At 39.9% G+C, this 18053-nt stretch overlaps 1 protein-coding gene across 1 annotated transcript in view; it reads left to right on the top strand.

Annotated features, from left to right (window-relative positions):
- LOC140942021 (uncharacterized) overlaps positions 1 to 18053 on the top strand; it is a 36082-nt gene that overhangs the window by 14777 nt on the left and 3252 nt on the right. The window contains exons 3-9 of the mRNA XM_073391013.1: positions 8714 to 9019; positions 11189 to 11306; positions 13197 to 13414; positions 14364 to 14636; positions 14922 to 15206; positions 16464 to 16563; positions 17895 to 17975. Coding sequence (XP_073247114.1) covers positions 8714 to 9019; positions 11189 to 11306; positions 13197 to 13414; positions 14364 to 14636; positions 14922 to 15206; positions 16464 to 16563; positions 17895 to 17975 — 1381 coding nt within the window. The remainder of the gene's footprint in view (positions 1 to 8713; positions 9020 to 11188; positions 11307 to 13196; positions 13415 to 14363; positions 14637 to 14921; positions 15207 to 16463; positions 16564 to 17894; positions 17976 to 18053) is intronic.

The raw sequence follows: 18053 nt of genomic DNA, 5'->3' as shown, positions 1-18053 counted from the left end.
ATATCGAATCTTTTGTCCATCAATGACATCAAATAGGCAATATACGCGGGCTCCACAAGGATACCAACCCAGAGATCGGTTATCTCTAGGTTATGATTCAGGTATTTGGAGGCAAAAGGCGGACGAAGTGAAGATTCGCTGTGTAACGCAACCAGAATCAGAGTATTCCCAAAAATTGCACTAATTGACAGGAACATATTTACCACAGCGAGAAAGATCAACTGGCCGTACAGTTTCACAGAAAACACCTCCAAGCAAAATTGTTCCAAGCCAACGTTCTGGTGTTCATCCCCTGTAAAGTTTGTTAGCGCCACCATGTCTGTGTAATGCCAAAAGGAGAGAAAAGACCTGTGCTTAGTATCCTAGCACATATATGACCCCATGACTTTAAGGTTTCTATCGCGCTATTCAAGGGGTGTTGAAACATTTTTTTTGTCGATCAAAAGATTAACTATGGGCGGCAATTTCCTTTGCAACAAATTCCCTGTTTGTATCACGTTTTCCTGTTTTGGTTTGTATCTTTTACTCACTATATATTCTGTGCTCTACAAATCGGGTCAAAGAGTTAGTTTGGTGCGTCAAAATAATAATATTGATAATAATCATCATCATCATCATCATCATCGTCATCGTCATCATGATACTGCTTGTAACTTTCCCAGAATGTCTTACTTCTCAGGTCCTCCAGCCGTATATAGAGCAACTACGGGCTTATTGACGAGTTTAAGAAAACGACCCTACCCGCATGGTTTCGATTTTTTTGCAATTTATCTTTTAGTTGCTTTCCACAAGTATCCCATAAGGGCGAACAGTAATCAAACTAAGGTTGTACAAGGGAAATGCATAAGTTTAGCAAGAATGTAAAGCGCGAGAAAAGGATTAATTCTTCTTAGAACTCCTACACTAGAGTACGCCTTTATAAATATATACTCAATGTGTCTCTAAAGAGAGGGTTTTATTTTATAAAACTCCCAAACATTTATTGGAGGTTACATGAGAAACAATATTATTGTCAATGGATATAGCATTTGGTAAATCTTCAGATTTATTATTCAAGTAATATGGCGATCAAATGAGCATTAACTAAATTTTTAAAGGGTAAAATTGGAGCCTATTAACTGTGAGCCAATCACAAAGGTTTTCTAGATCAGAATTGATAATATTAGCAAGAACATCTGCGTGAATACTAGAAGCAAATATTTGGCTATCGTCCGTATGTAAACAGCGGGTAGTAAACTCTAAGCAATTTGATAAGTCATTTGTATAAATAAGAAATTACAGACGGCCAAGAATAGACCCCTGAGGAACTTCACAGAGTAAGTTTCTATGAAAAGATAAATGTCCATCTACCGCCGAAACATTGTTGCTGTCGGGCGGTTTATAGATAGGACTCACACCACATCAGTTTCCTATCAGAGGCTCCATAAACTCAACTTTCTCTAGCAAAATCGAATGATCAACTGAATTAAAGGCCTTTCGAATAACAAGAAAAACTACCTCGCCCAAAAAATTTTCAGTTGTCCAGATTTCCAAACCAGTTGTCCCAGATTTGAAGTAAAGCTGAGACAGTCATTAACTGGGATATCATTAATAAGAGTAGTTTTATTGGCCTTGCCAGTGAGTAAATTTATTATTTTCCAACACATCTTAGGGTCTGTGGCTTTGCAAGCATCAATTTTTTGGCGATAGTAGTGTGATTTCGCTTCGCGCATCTCAGTATTTACCTTGTTTGTGGCAGATTGATTAAGTTTCCAGTGGCCACACTAGGCATATTTTACAGCATATTTTTATGATAGTCTCTGCCTTTCATTACTTTCTTTCGTCAGATGTCAGCTACGGTATTGATGATTGTCTCACAGGCATATGCGCTAATAGGGGCGTGGAGATCTAAAACTGTATTAGAATTAAAATAGCCTTCCACGTTCGCCAGGCCAGTAGGATAGGGTCATTAAAAGATTCAAGATTTATTAAGATCATTAATAAAATCTTCTTGTAAAAAATTTCTGAATTTTCGAGCCTGGCGGATATAAGCCCTCCTCTGGCTTGTATTGAAATTAATTCGTTTTTTTTACGAAGCTTTGAAGCTTAAAAAAGCGAGTAAATTTGAAAAGTATTTTGATCCGGTTATAAGCCCCTTGGGTTATAAGCCCTCCCCCCGGTTTGTAAGCCCTCCTAATACAACTTACTATAGCTGTTTAATCCCAGGGCTTATAGGAAGACGTTAACATTATATTTCAATAAAAGCAAAAAAAATATATCACCACTAAAAATTAAAATTTTAGTGTTGACAGAGCAGTTGTCTGATTGTGTCTTTTACAGCTCGCTTTACTTCTCGCATCTTCCAGCAGTAAAGCAGCGGGTTTAATGACGAGTTCAAGTAGACTAAAGTAAGGGCAAATTGTCTAGCAAGGTAAATCTTTACAGGCACTGGCCCTCTTTGAGGTGTAACTACTACCACTATACGCAGGGGCAGATAACAAACGACCAATGCTGCCTGCACCCACAGTGCACTGTACACTGCCTTTCTGTACCGAGCTATATTCCCTGGAATTGCTTGGCTTGGTTGTCCTCGAGCAGCGCTGTTCTGAACATCAACTTGGTTGTGACGAAGGATGAAGAATATTTTTGTGTAAGAGAAAATTGAAGTGATCAGACAAAGAAGTGTTAATATCCCTCCGTTTTTAAAGGAGGCTTCCAAAAGTATTGCGAAGCTCTAACGATGGATAATATCCAGAAAACAATAACAGTTATAACTTTTCGTCTAGAACTTGCAACTTGTCTGTATCTGAACCTCAGCGAAACAACGAGAAGTCTGTCCACGCTAATTGCAGTCAAGGTCAGAAAAGAAACTGCACATAGTACAATTGTTGTAAAAAAAGTATGTCATACGCGTGTAATGACAAATATCAAATCTTTTGTCCATCAAGGACATCAAATAGGCAATATACGTTGGCTCCACAAGTATACCAACACAGAGATCCGTTATTGCTAGGTTACGATATAGGACTATGGAAGCAAAAGGCGGACGACGTGAAGATTCTCTGTGTAGTGCAACCAGAATCAGAGTATTCCCCAGAAATGCAGTAACTGAAAGGAAAATATTTACCACCGCAAGAAAGACCAACTGGCCGTACAGTTTCACAGAAAACACCTCCAAGCAAAATTGTTCCGCAGAAGTAGCGTTTGTTACCACCACGCCTGTGCAATTTGTAATACAGCGGACTACTGCCTATAGGTAGTGAACTAAACAAGACCTAAGCTGTTTTGTATCGTTCCGAAGTGTCTTGAACCCTTTATGTCGACCAACAGAGCGATTAAACTATTCCTGTGGTAATTTCCTTTGTTACCTTTTCCTGTTTTTAGCGTAACGTTTCCTGTTTTGGCTGAATCATGGTTATCCCAATATCTGCTGCACAACAGTCTCACCTTATCACTTTCTCCAATGACGAAAACATTTTCCCATGTAAGGGAATCGGGATTCAGGATTCCGCGAAATTTATGCTTTTGGAATCCGGAATCCTTGACTTTAGAATCCTGAATACAGCTTAAGGAATCCGTTATCCCACTAACAACTGGATTCGTGAATCTAAGTCCCACTGTCAAAGAGCCCGAATCTATACCTGGAATCCGGAGTCCAAGGCGTGGAATCTAGAATCCAGGACTGTGTGTGAGGGCGAGAAACAATTGTTTATAAGTAGTCGGAAGAGGGCTTTTGCCAAGATAATTTCGCTTGCTGAAGCTGAATGAAAACATATCGAGTGTATGGGTCACTGTTTTAAAAGTTAAACGAACTTCATCTCAGTACTCCGTAAATGACGGCTTTATTTCTCTTTCGTCAAATTGCTTTATGCAACAGATGAATTGTCTTTGAGGTAAGTTTGATTGGAACTCTCGAAAGTTGTCGTAACTTATTAATAGTAAAAAATAGTTGATATCCAAATGTTCTTTTAATTCGGTGCTTCACTGAAGGAGCATAAAAATACCAACTCAGTGAAGAAAAAAAGGATCGAAGAATTTTCATTCCATCAGCAAGTCTACAACTGTTATATTTTCCCGCTTTAAAGAAGCCGACTTTGACTATATTTCTAGTCATTAGTACCTTTAGTGTGAAACTTCCAACATTTTCTTCAAAAGATAAAAATATGTTTAAAAGAGTAGTTTGACAAAAAACAAAAAGTCAAAGCCGGAGAAACTAACAGTAAACTACAGTCGAACCTCCTGTAAGCGACCACCTAAAGCGAAGATTTAGTGGTCGCTTACGAGAGGTGATCGCACAAAGAGCTTCGTATGACAGTAATGCATTGCTTAAGAAAATACTGGAGCACGATTGGTTTAGGATGGAAAAAATTTTTATTGATAACTTGATTTCACATTAGTAATTAATTGTCTGATCTTAATTGACTGAATAATTAATCAAAACACTAAAAATCTGAAAATTTAAAGAAGACTTGTTACTCTTTCCCTCGAGCAGGCTCTATACTTCGCTGGTTGTTCTAGTCGTTTTTGTATCATTTATTTATCGATCCTGTGCCCTGGGGTGTCTTTTCCAAACAACGCGGCTATCTTGAACAGCCCCGACGGGGGAATCAGTAACAGTAATTATATAACAGCAGTGGCGGATACACGGGAGGGGCCCAGGGTGCTCGCACCCCCTATTTCTAGACGAAACTGAGGCCCAAAGGGCCGAAAAAAATGTTTTAGAACCGGGCTCCCCCCTTTATCTGAAGTTCTGGATCCGCCACTGAACAGTAACAGTAACAGTAACGGTATCTTTATTGTGCCTTACTCTCCATATGAAGTTATCGGTTTGTTTACAATAAAGCCGGTCTTTTATATTTAAATAACAATAACGTCTAACTAATGATACACGCACTCTAAAATAATCAAAGGTTTTCTTTCAGTGTTACATTTTCAGTAATTCTTTGCTCTTTTTGAACATAAGATTAATATGTTTGGCTGTTATTTCACAAGTATTGCCTTGCTCTCTAACGGTGCAGGTCCAAAGCCGAGACAGTCATTAATTAGGATATCGTTAGTAAGAGTAGTTTTATTGCCCTTGCCGGTGAGTGAATTTATTATTTTCCAACGTATTTCAGGGTCTGTGGCTTTGCAAGCATCAATTTTTTGTCGATAGTAGTGTGATTTCTCCTTGCGCATCTCAGTATTTACCTTTTTTCTGGCAGATTGATTAAGTTTCCAGTGGCTATGCAAGCCTAGCCTGCGTAGAGGGGAAACGTGGAAGTAGTGGACACAAGAAAAAACGGGCGCTCAAGAATATTTTACAGCATATTTTTATGATAGTCTCTGTCTTTCATTACTTTATTTCTTTATGTCAGATGTTAGCCACGATATTGATGATTGTCTCCCAGGCATATGTCTAATAGGGGCGTGGAGATCTAAAATTGTATTAAAATTTCAAAATCGCCTTTAACGTTCGCCAGGCGAGTAGGATAAAATCTTCTTGTACAAAATTTCTGAATTTTCCAGACTGCCGGATATAAGCCCTCCTCTAGCTTGTATTGAAATTAATTCGATTTTTTACGATACTTTGAAGCTTAAAAAAGCGAGTAAATTGAAAACGTATATTTTGATCAGTCCTACTAATAATGAAACTATTTTTTTTAAGCCCGGTTATAAGCCCCTTGGGATATAAGCCCTCCTCCCCGGTTTGTAAGCCCTCCTAATATCACTTACTATGGCTGTTTTAATCCCAGGGCTTATAAGAAGAAGTTAACGGTATATTTCAATAAAAACAAAAAAATATATCACCACTAAAAATTAAAATTTGGTGTTAACCTAAGTCGACAAAAAAGAGCAGTTGTATGATTGTGGCTTTTACAGCTCGCTTTACTTCTCGGATCTTCCAGCAGTAAAGCAGCGGGTTTAATGACGAGTTCAAATAAACTAAAGTAAGGGTAAATTGTCTAGCAAGGTAATTCTTTACAGGCACTGGCCCTCTTTGAGGTGTAAGTGCTCCCACTATTCCCACTGGTAAATAACAAACGACCAATGCTGCCTGCACCCACAATACACTGTACACTGTCTTTTTGTACCGAGCTATGTTCCCTGGAATTGCTTGGCTTAATTGTCCTCGAGCAGCGCTGTTCTGAACATCAACTTGGTTGTGACGAAGGGTGAATAATACTTTTGTGTAAGAGAAAATTGAGGTAATCAGACAAAGAAATGTTATTGTCCTGCCAAACAGCCACGCTTTTAAAAGAGGATCCCAAAAGTATTGTGAAGCTCCAACGATGGATAATATCCAGAAAACAATAACAGTTATAACTTTTCGTTTAGAACTTGCAACTTGTCTGTATCTGAACCTCAGCAAAACAACGAGAAGTCTGTCCACGCTAATTGCAGTCAAGGTCAGAAAAGAAACTGCACATAGTACACTTGTAGTTAAAAAGCATGTCACACGTGTGTAATGACAAATATCATATCTTTTGTCCATCAAGGACATCAAATAGGCAATATACGTTGGCTCCACAAGAATACCAACACAGAGATCCGTTATTGCTAGGTTACGATACAGGACTATGGAAGCAAAAGGCGGACGACGTGAAGATTCTCTGTGTAGCGCAACCAGAATCAGAGCATTCTCCAGAAATGCAGTAATTGAAAGGAAAATATTTACCACCGCAAGAAAGATCAACTCGCCACGCAGTTTCACAGAAAACACCTCCAAGCAAAATTGTTCCGCAGAACTAGAGTTTGTTATCGCCATGCCTGTGCAATTCGAAATACAGTGGACGAGTGCCTATAGGTAGTGAACTAAACAAGACCTAGAGGCTGTTTTGTATCGTTCTGAAGTGTCTTGAACCCTTTTTGTCGATCAACAGATTAAACTAAACCGGTGGTAATTTCCTTGGTTACTTTTTCCTATTTTAGGCGTAACGTTTCCTGTTTAGGTTGAATCATAGTTATCTCAATATCTGCTGCACTACAGTCTGACCGTACCACTTTCTCCAATGACGAAAACATGATTGTCCCATTATAGCGCATAAGGAATTAGCGGTTCTGTTTACAATTAAGGTCTTTTACATTTAAGTAACAATAACGTCTAACTAATGATACATGCACTATAAAATAATCAAAGATTTTCTATCAGTTACATTTTCAGTAATTCTTTCTTCTTTTTCAGCTTTTTGAACATAAGATTAATAACATATTTGGTTATTATTTCACAAGTATTGCCTTGCTCCCTATCGGAGCGGGTCCAAAGCGTTTATCGGATTAGCTAGATGGGCAGTACCTTCCTTTTTTGAAACGTTTTCCTGTTTTTGTTTGCATATATTATTCATTCTACTATCCTGCACTTCAGAAACCGGCTGAGAAGTTTTCTCAACGTTTTTCAAATGATGAAATACGGCTTCATTCAAAAGAACAAACTGACCGAAATCAGTCTATTCATACCTCCAATTAGCTTCCTCATCTGAGTTTCTAACATCTTTTCATCTAAGCGCGACGGTTTTGTGCATATGCATTATTGATTGCAATACAAGCTTTGGTTACAGTTATATCGCTTTTTAAAACACAAAAAGAACTGAAAGGCCGACTAGTCTAAACATGTCAAATAAGGCTCGGTTGTTATGAAAGTTAAAAGGAAAAGGTTTAACCAATGGCTTTGTTTATCGTCTTTTCTGTGATAAAGTCAATATATGATTTTGGACCCATTTTGGTCGACTTCTCTTGGTGTTCCGATTGCTTATCACTGCTTTTTTTATCGGTTGGTGATCGGAAGGGTACGTTCCCGCGATTATCTGCTGAATGGTAAGAGACAAACAGCTGTCAGCACAAGCGCCCCAAACTCTCTTAATGTGAGCGCTTGGAAATAATCTTGTAGCACTCCGTAACGCAACGATTTATAGGTTCATATATTAGGGAAACTAAAAAAAAAAAAAAAGAAAAAGAAATAAAACCGCCTTTGATCTTAGCTTTTTGTGAAGAAAATGCCTAAATGAACTTACTTTGGTTGTTTACCATTTACCACAAATTCCCGGAAATTCCTGTTGGGGTGTAAATGGTAAAAGCTTTTTCGGTTCGTCCCACTGGAAAATTCCCGGGACAAACGGAAATTCTGAAAAGGTAGTCCCGTTTTCCCGGTTGGGACGTTCCGAATGGAAATTCGTTTACCCTTTACAAGTTTCTTGAGTTTCGCACTAGTTTCATGTTGTAACTAGAATCCAGTCTAGCGCGGCGTGACAAAACCGGAAATTTTAGGCAAATGCTAAACGACACGTACAGCTCTTACCGAACGAAAATTCCCAACCAAAATTTCCGGAAATTGTTTTTATAACTGGTTAACAACAGTTGTGTGTTTCTGCGTAATTTGAAACGATTCGGGCTTGTTTTTGTTCTGTCTTATCCGTGTTACTTTTCACGGTAAACAGAATTTCGATAAATTCACAGTGATGTACAACCAGGAGCCCTAGTACAACAGACTAGTTTCGAAGTTGTCTGTGGTTGTTTTGCGATCCTTTCTTAACCTTGATCTGAAGTTTAAAAATATTTTGAATGTTCGAAAAACGACGTCTTTTAGGATCATTTGGCAGGACAAGTATTAGTTAAGATTGATTACCGGTATCCGCTGAACTAAGGAAACCTTTGACTAATCATAACAAACGCGTTGGTTGTTTTTGTTTTTCGGTCTCGTTTTATTTCATATTAAATCCTTCTGACTTCTTTTTTTCTTTCCGTTTCTCTCTCCTAGACCTTCACTCCCGCGAAGCTTTCGATAACACCATCACCACTGAGGTTTACTCGTCTGTGAGATTTCCTACAAGCGCAGTGAAAAGCTTCCCCAAAGCACAGTTTATATGGCAAATTCGAGGAATTAACAGTACCACGTATGAAAAGATAGTCGATGGTGAAAATGGCAGGTTGCTCATCTCGCAAAGTGGAGACCTCTACATAGTTGGCGTCCGAAGAGAGGATACTGGGGCCTACAGATGTGTTGTGACGAATCCGGTTACGAAACAACAAATTGTTTTCAACAATCTACTAAATGTCAATGAAGGTACTCTCTTTGAAAAACCTTTAGATGCTGCTTTATGAAGCAACTAATTATGATAGTACGCGCGCTCTGATTGGCCGAGAAACGTGCTTGCATAAGAGTATGTGAACATGGTTGTGCGGTGAGGGTAAAAGGCGGAATGAGTTTGCGGTATGGCATGTGACATGGCTTGCGGAATGACATAATTATGCGGTAATGTATGCAGAAGACTTAAAGAAATAAATTAACCTGAAAATTGCGTCCTTTTATGGCGCTATTCAATTCACAAGCAGCCGCTTTTTTAATGTTGCGGGCTCTACTACGATTTGATTTGATTTGATTTGATTTGAGTTTAGCCAAGTAGCACAGGTTATATACCCTAAAAACCCAGACAGATTTGCGTCACAGTACGTCTGCACGTATTTACGAGGCTTATCATCTTTTATTATTTCATTTGGGACAACCGAGTCTGCCATTTCCTAAGAGCTTCGATCCCAGGGTCCTCTCTCTTCCTTTCTATTTTACCTCGTCCGCCGTTACGACGTTTTTCTATGTAATGAGGAGAGCAAAAACTCAATAGAAGACTGTTTAAACTTCACAAGTTTTCGTACTTTCACTGCGCTTCACTGGAAAAGACTGGAAAAGCCGGCGTGAGCAAAGAACCGTTTCAGATTATTTTGGAAACGAGCTATGGATGACTTATCAAGTATTCGTGTATCGGCTGTGTTTCAATTTTAGCCTTGCTTAAATAACAGTAATAAATGGACCGGCAAATCTATTGCTCGCTCAAATTGGCGCCAAAAAAGGCGCGGCAGAGACGCGTGCACGCTTTCCTGTTGAATTTTTTGTTTCTTTGCGCCATTTTCCTTAAATTAAATTCCGCATAATTATGTCATTCCGCAAGCCATGCCACATGCCATTCCGCAAACTCATTCCGTCTTTTACCTTCACCGATGGTTGTGACGTCAAGATGGTTTGGTTTTCGCGCCCTGATCACGCAAGCACGAATTTGAAAAAGTTTTTGAGCGGAAAACTCGACAAGTTTACTTCATTTACCCATTCCCTCGTTGGCTGAAACTTGGAAAATCGTTAATTTACAAACGTGCTGTGTCAATTTTTTCGCTTGAGATGACATTTTAAGGGAGAAAAAAATCTTTTTTGCAAAACAGGAACTGATTTGACGCATGCAAGACTTCGCGACTGGCAAGAGAATTCTCGACAGTTATGCATAACCCTCGACTTCGTCTCGGGTTTCCATAACTGTCTCGAATTCTCCCATCCCCTCGAGTGTTTATATCAGGCTATGCAAACACGGAAAACGTTTTCTAAATACTTAATTAGATACCTTAAGGGAACCTACAACATCAGGAACCTTACAAAACCTTAATACAAACTCGTTGTACTCTTCACCCTCTTGCCTTCACTGGGATTCTGATCTGAAAAGCCTTGTTTTTCGTATATTTTTGCGCTTTTTCCTCCAAAAATAGCCAGGATTTCATTCAATCGAACAATGGCTTAAATGGGTAGGAGTCATTGGTTCAGTGAATGTTTGAGAATTTTTAGATGATTTTATGGATGCTTTTTAATAAATAAAAATGAAGAGAGGGCGGGGGTGTTTAAGCTATAGAAAATTGAAAAATAAAAGATTTGGGGGATGTTAAAATTAAAACTTGAGGTGAATTGTTAGTATACTAATCATAACTATAACAAAATTGTCAAATCTGATTGGCTATCAACTGGCCTGATTTCAGCCTTAATTGGACAGTTTAATAGGACAGTACGCGTCATGCCTAAGTAATTGGACAGTACGCGCCATTAAACAAATCGGGCTCCCGCTACGCGGTCGTCCGATTTTGTTAATCACTCGTATGATTACAGACCGAATTGGACTCCACTCAGTCCTGTTACCATTACAAATACCAGATAGTCCACCACTGCAACAAGGTGTCTCGCAGTCCATTATAGCGGACTAACTGTTTTATGTGTATAACGTTTCTATCCCCATTTTACTCCTCCCCTCTCAAAAACAACTACAACAATGACGCAATTCAAGAGTAAATAGACATCGAACTATACCTACATCAAGATCGCAAGGCATCTAGCCAAATATAGTTTCTGCACCACCAATCACCTCTTAAAATGGACCATCTCAGGCCAGTCCAAATATTATATTAATCGACCTTTTGTTGCCAGTGGAAGTTCATGATCGACCGCTGTCATTTCTCGTGGAACCTATTTCTACAAAAGCAACTGAAGAGGACGTCCCAGTGGTGTTGGAGTGCATTGTGGGACCTGCTGTTGAACGTGGCAGGTAAGCGGTTGGAACCTTGATTCGCAAATACCAGCTTTATTGTCTTTCTCAGTCAGTCTGATGATAATAAAATAAATATCATACAACAACAAAGTTTGGGATGAACTAACACTATGATTTCTTTCAAAAGACGGTCAAACTGCTTTGTAGGCAGTGAAAACAAGAGAGGATAAAGGGGACAGAGAAGGCATCCTCCGTACACACCCTATTCCATAGGTAATTCGTCTCGAGTTATTTTTAAGACCACAGATCCCAAGGGGGATTAGACAACAGCCAATCACATAGCGCAAATGTGTTCCGCGTGGATGACCCACGCTCTGAGCCACGCGTCCTTCACGAATTGAAGCAGAAAAAAATGGCGGAAGACGCGGAGAGCGATATTGCTATTCGTTTTGTCGACGAAAACGACTAAAGAGTGATTTCTGCTAAAGCTGTGTCAGCAAAACGGAAATTAAAAAAGAATCCCCCTTCCTCTCTTGCTAACAGCACAGCAGGGAAATCCTTAACACACTGAATATTCTCACAGGATCATTTATAATTTACAGTTTGAAGAGAGCAATTTATGGTTTGATATTTATTCTTTCATTAGTCTTTTATTATTCAACAAAAATAACACTTGGCGCGCGTCCTATAATAATAAAAATAATGATAATAATAATTTAATAACTTCTAGAGCGCTATTTACATTCACTGATCAACAGCGCTTAACGACTTCAAAAAACTACAATAAAATTCAAATTTGTAAAACTAATTACATGTACATGAATATTACTTGCTACTTGCTTTTTGTACAAACGTCCGGTTTGAATAGACCGACGAAATTTCTCATTTTGTTTAAGCACTGAGGTTACGATAACTTCGAGTTAAACTGATTTCACGGGTTGTCAAAGAGTCGAGCGATTCCCTTTTCCCAGGTGAGCGCCGACTCATTTCGCATCAATATTCAGAAATGCTCTCGATCTCTTTACGCTTTCATTGCCTTTCGCCCGACATGTTTTGCACGTTTAGTCATGCGAAACCTCCACGAAACATCCACGCAGCGCGCGAGGTAACTTTATCCCGATTCTAAAAATAACTCGAGACGAATTACCTATGGAATAGGGTATGTATGGGGGATGCCTTCTCTGTCCCCTTTATCCTCTCTGGTGAAAGTCATCAATTATGCTGAAATCATTATACCCATACACAAAATGGTTAATTAGAGGTTAGAAGAATATCAAACAAATTTCATCAGGGAGCACTAACCATAATATTATCAATTGGTGATTCGTGTACATGCTGAGGTATAGCATTAGAACTTGAACTGAAACGTTGGGCAATCCATGTCCATCCTCGCCTTTCGTTGCAACAGACGACATGAGACAGTTTCAATGCCTCATTATAGTCTTAAAGAACAAAACTGGACTATTAGTATAAGTAATAGCGTGATTTGTAGTGGTAATTGGCATAAAATACCACGAGTGATACGTCGAAATGTTATACGTCATTTCACGAGCCGTTACGCAAGTGAAATTTGAGACAATTTTGAAATATCACGAGTGGTATTATTTGTTTATACTACTACCCGCAAAGGTTTTGTAATTTTCACATGTAGGTATTTCAAATTGAGCTGAAATACCACTGCTCTAAGCCAACCAAATTGCAGAAAATTGTCATGTAGTAGTATAATTTTTGGAATTCAGTTGATGCGAAAAAGGTTTTAGCTTTCTAAAAAGATAGAATAGTGTGTAACATAGTCCCTCTTAATAGTGTTTGCATGCTCAGCAAATGTCCAACTGCGTTTATAAAGCTAGTCTAAACAGCCAAACGCTCAGGGTGTATTTATCAACACAGTCAATAATAAACGTTTATAGAGACATCAAATAAAATGTCTTTTGCTCCCTTTGCCAGCTTGCGGGTTCCCGTAATCTCGTGGCACAAGGGTGACACGGAGTTAGACCCTAACAGTGATCCGAGGTACTCCTATCCCAGCGGAGGCACGGCCAAGCATAAACTTATCATAAACAATGCCCACATCGGTGACTCTGGCTTGTACTGTTGCATAGCTACAACAAAGTCCGCTGTCATCACTTCGTCTCAGGCTCAGCTTATTGTTCATTATAAACCAGGTGTGTTTGTACACCGTTAGGAGCCCAAAACAGGGAGTGACAACTCCCATACCAATCCTAATGTCACAGCGTTTTCACCACCAGTTTATTTTTAGATACATTTTAGAGCAATTTTTCCCGCTCGGTGCAAAAGGAATTATCCAGGAGAACCAAACATCAATGAAAAGTCAAAAATTCCATTTCAGGGGTTTTGGTTTTGCTTACTAGTTCGAGGGACCTGAAAGACATTCTAAATTTGCGCCAAAATCGTTCTTAGGATAAACTGGTCACTCAAAACGCCGTGACAAGAGATTAGTATCTGCTGTTCTTCAGTCATTTTATTTTACTCCATATAAGGCAGACTTCCTTAAGATGAACTGCCTCGTCCCCAGTCGCTCGCGATCACTTTTTTGGGGGATAACTGAGTTAATTATTAAGGAAAGCTGGGACGAACGGAGTGATGGGAAGGCGAGAAAAAGCCCTCTCTCTCATTTTCCTTCTCATCACTCCCCGCTCGCGGTCTACGCTCGTTCCCATCATCCCCCTCTTGCGCTTCTCGCTTGTCTCCAGCTCTCGTGAATAGCCGTTCCCCACTGAGCCTTGGGAAAGCCTGTAGAGGTGGCAGAAAGATAAATACTAATAGACAACTTGCAGTCACGTGAACTCCGGGTCTGGAACAGTAAGCCAATTCCGTGTTCGATACTTAAACCCCTACTTTCGAACGAGGCTAAGGGCAAACCTTTTCTTGTGATAATGAATTTCATTTGCCTGAGAATTAAAAAAAAATCATTTACATGTCGATGATGACTTCACCCGTCGCCTCGCTTTGAAACAGAGGCTTGGGACGACTCAGAAAGGGCCTATTCCTGATTTCTATAGACATTTCATTATAATTAAAATTGCTGGAAACCCTGTTTCACAGCTGCACAATTCCTTACATGCATTTACTCGTCATCTCTTTGTATTTCAGTCTTTCCGTCAATCCAATCCGAGTTGCCATCAGTTATTCGACCCCTTGTGGGCTCAAATGTCACAATAGACTGTCGAGCTTCAACTGGTGACGTCATGTGGTATCACAATGCAGTCAGCGTTTTGTCCTTGTCAAGACCAACGCTATCTGTTGTTGCTAATGGGAGCCTCTTGCTGCAGAACGTTTCACAGATCGATGATGGTTTCTATCAAGCGTTTGTCAGGACGTCAGTGCACGAGATCGGCTCACAACTTGTTACCCTTCATGTAAAAGGTCGGTATGTAGGACTCTCTCCTCGTGCATATTTCCTACACAACACTTGAGTTGCCCACGTCTTGACTGCCCGAAAGGAAACCGGAAATGGTGTGTTGTTCAAAGCCTAGCTATCTCATTGACAAATAACTCGGCCATGTGCGTCAAACTTCTCTTTGCCTAAGGTCTCGCGATCGGATTGTAAAGAAAAGTTTGAAATTCATGATAAAACGTTAAATGCGAGGGACTTGAATTATTACAAATTTAGATTAGATAGAGATATAACTTACCACACTTGTGTTACAGATAAAAAATTCCAGCAGCCGACGACTTTGGCTCCTGTGTCAACAGCTTCTACAGGAAGTTCCATTACAGACAATTTCGATGTTTCAAGGTCTCCTCCTGCATACCAGACCACGAATGACAATCACATGACACAAATACCACCAATAACCAACACATCTCTAAAGTCCCAGTCAACAACCGGAAGTCACGTGTCAGAACAGCCGTCATCTACAAGGTTGCTGTACCAAAAGCAAACTACTGCAGGCTCACTTCTACACGATCGAACGGCAAATACACGTCATAATGGTTAGATCTTTCGTCCTTACTTTAAAAAAAGGTTTTTAAAGGGGCCAAGTTCATTTTGCGAACAATGGCAATTATAGCAGTACTCGTCCTTATTCACTGTTGAGGCTTAAGAAATTACTTGTTAATGAAAAAATCACAGCCTCGTGTCAAACATGTCTCCTAGGCATTATGTCGAACGTTTCAAATAACAAACAAACCCTGTTAGCTAGCCTAACAATTTTTTAAAAATCACAATAGCAATACGTTTCAATCTTCTTCAAGTTTGTTCATCCGTGTCTTGGTATTTTGTGTGATTATTTATATCTTCTTTCAATGTTTGAGCGGTTATTTTTGTCTCACCCCGTTTGGTGGCAGTTTCCACTGTTTGAATTTTGATAAATTTCGTGAACTTTTATCAGTCATACATTTCCCTTGATCCCGGGGGGGTACTCCTGGGAATTCTTGGTGTGGGTGTGTCGCCCGGTTCTCCAAATCCTGACCCTATTTCAGACCAAAAAATGTCATCTTCCACACCCGTTTTCAGACCAGACCTCTAAAATTCATACCCTTTTTCCGACCTGGGCTTAAGTTACTAAAATTAGAGCGCAAACAAAATAATTCTTCAAATGCATTTCGAATTCGCATATTTCTATTTAGTTCTTATTCATCTGAAATTGAAACGATAACTACGTTCATACGCTCCCTTAGTTCTCTCGAAAACCATACCCGATCCCAGACCAAAATGGGCAAAGTGTATACCTGTTTTCAGACCAAAAAGGCCCAAAAACCATACCCTTTGGAGCGGCACATACTTATATGGCTTACATAAGGGGGTACCATCCCCCCCACCCCCCACCAAGGCGCTTGATACAGGTTTGCAGAATTAGTGACCCATGAGGGTGTAAAGGTCTCCCTCTCACCGCTAACATTCTAATTTGATGGCATGAAAGAACCTGTAAAAATGTTTAAGTAATATAACTTTCAATATTAGCATTGCTATTTTTAAACGAGAGCAAACTAAAACGTTTGATAGTGAGATTCTCAGTTCCAATACAAAAAGTTTATGGATCAATTTAGGTTTCCGGGAAACTGCCCACCTACCCCTTCCCTAAGTCAACATTAACGCGTACTTCCCACTTAGGGCAAAATGTTGGGTTAGGGGAAGGGTAGGTGGGCAGTTTCCCCAGAAAGCTAAATTGATCCAAGTTTATATTAGTGTATATTATTTATTTTGCAGAATTTTTTATTCTCTTCAACATTTTTTCTGACTACTTTTAGGAAAAATGATGTTTGTATATGGAAGCGTGGCAGGAGGTGTTGCATTCTTGCTGCTTATTCTACTTGCTGTGATCTGCTACAAAAGACAGGCCAGGGAAAGGTAATTGTTCGCACGCAGCTGTTGCCCAGAGTAAGGGAATCAAAGACAGTCTTGAATGCTGGATTCCGTGCCGTAGATTACGGATTCCAGGTACTGGATTCCGTATTCTTTGCCAGTGGAACTTGGACCCCGGATTCCAATCGTTAGTGGAATTCCAGATTCCTTAAGACGTATTCCAGATTCCAAAGCGCAGGATTCCGGATTCTACAAGCAAGGATTTCCCTAGCCTGAGAAAACAGCCGACATTTGTCGACGCTACCACTGGTTTTCCCGCCAAATGGCGTCTGAGAAACGAGCGCAGAAATCCCATACTGATGCCGCGTCACTACCCAGATCTGGGTAGTGCTTCTGATCGGTCGTGCCGCGTGGGAAATTTGATTCAACCAATCAGAAGCACTACCCAGGCGTCATCAGTATGGAATTTCTGCTCTCGTTTCTCAGACGTCATTTGGCAAGAAAACCAGTGGTAGCGTGGCCAAATGTCGGCTGTTTTCTCAGGCTAAAATTTCCCGGATATCCTGAATCCGGATTCCCTTACTTGGAGCGACAGCTGACCCAATTCTTTCAAGTTTAAATACTATGTCATCCTCCAGGGCCATTAGCCATAAGCACATCTGGAGCATTGTTGGTGTATGCCAGTGTGATGAGACGCTGACAAACAGTGGGCCTTATTTTTTAATTGCTTCCAATGGCTCATGTTAAAAAACGACAGGGCGTGAATTCACTCCATACTGATTCTTTCACATTTAATGTTTAATTGTGAATGCTAAACAAATTTTATAGAAGTGTGTTTGACCTGCCATTTTTTATCAATGTCAGTCGTCTCAAATTGCTATGTAGTACAACCTTGTTCCCCAAGTTCTTTCCTACTAGTTCCCCGGAGCACTCCGGGGGAAGAGTAGGAGAGAACTCTGGGAACAAGGTTGATCGAGGTTTGCTCTATGGTGTTGAGTGTTCCGCGCAACCTGAAATTGGCCAGTAGAGAGGAGAAGCCGTTGGGTCACGTCGCCATGGTAGCAAAAGTTCGGGATCTCTACAAACCGTGGTTCTGCAAATGTGGCAGAAATAAACGAAAAGAATGACATGTTCGACTTGGAACAAACACACCGGTCGCCCATACTATTCTCCCATCGCTCGACAATGCAAATAGCCGACTCTGTCAAGAAAAATTATTGAGATCCAGAGATTTTGTTACCAGGGTAACGTGACGTCAAACTTCCCCTCTCAAAAGAGCCACATTAAAGAATCGATGATGCACGTTGATAAGATCTAAACCAATAGTTTGATAAGTATAGTTTCAATGATTACATTGCAGCTATTTATTTCCACAGACTGAGACAGGGAAGCGTAAGACTGAAAAGCGACCCTGATATTGATTCTGAAGAGTTTGAAATGAGACCAATTGAACCCAGGTGCTTAAACAGTTTATGATTAAAGTAAATAAATTTTAATTTCTTTCTTTGGCCGGGAAATGATATTTGGTCCTTGTT

This window comes from Porites lutea, chromosome 6 (genome assembly GCF_958299795.1).
Source record: "Porites lutea chromosome 6, jaPorLute2.1, whole genome shotgun sequence".
NCBI lineage: Eukaryota > Metazoa > Cnidaria > Anthozoa > Scleractinia > Poritidae > Porites > Porites lutea.
This window is presented reverse-complemented; position numbering and strand designations above follow the sequence as displayed.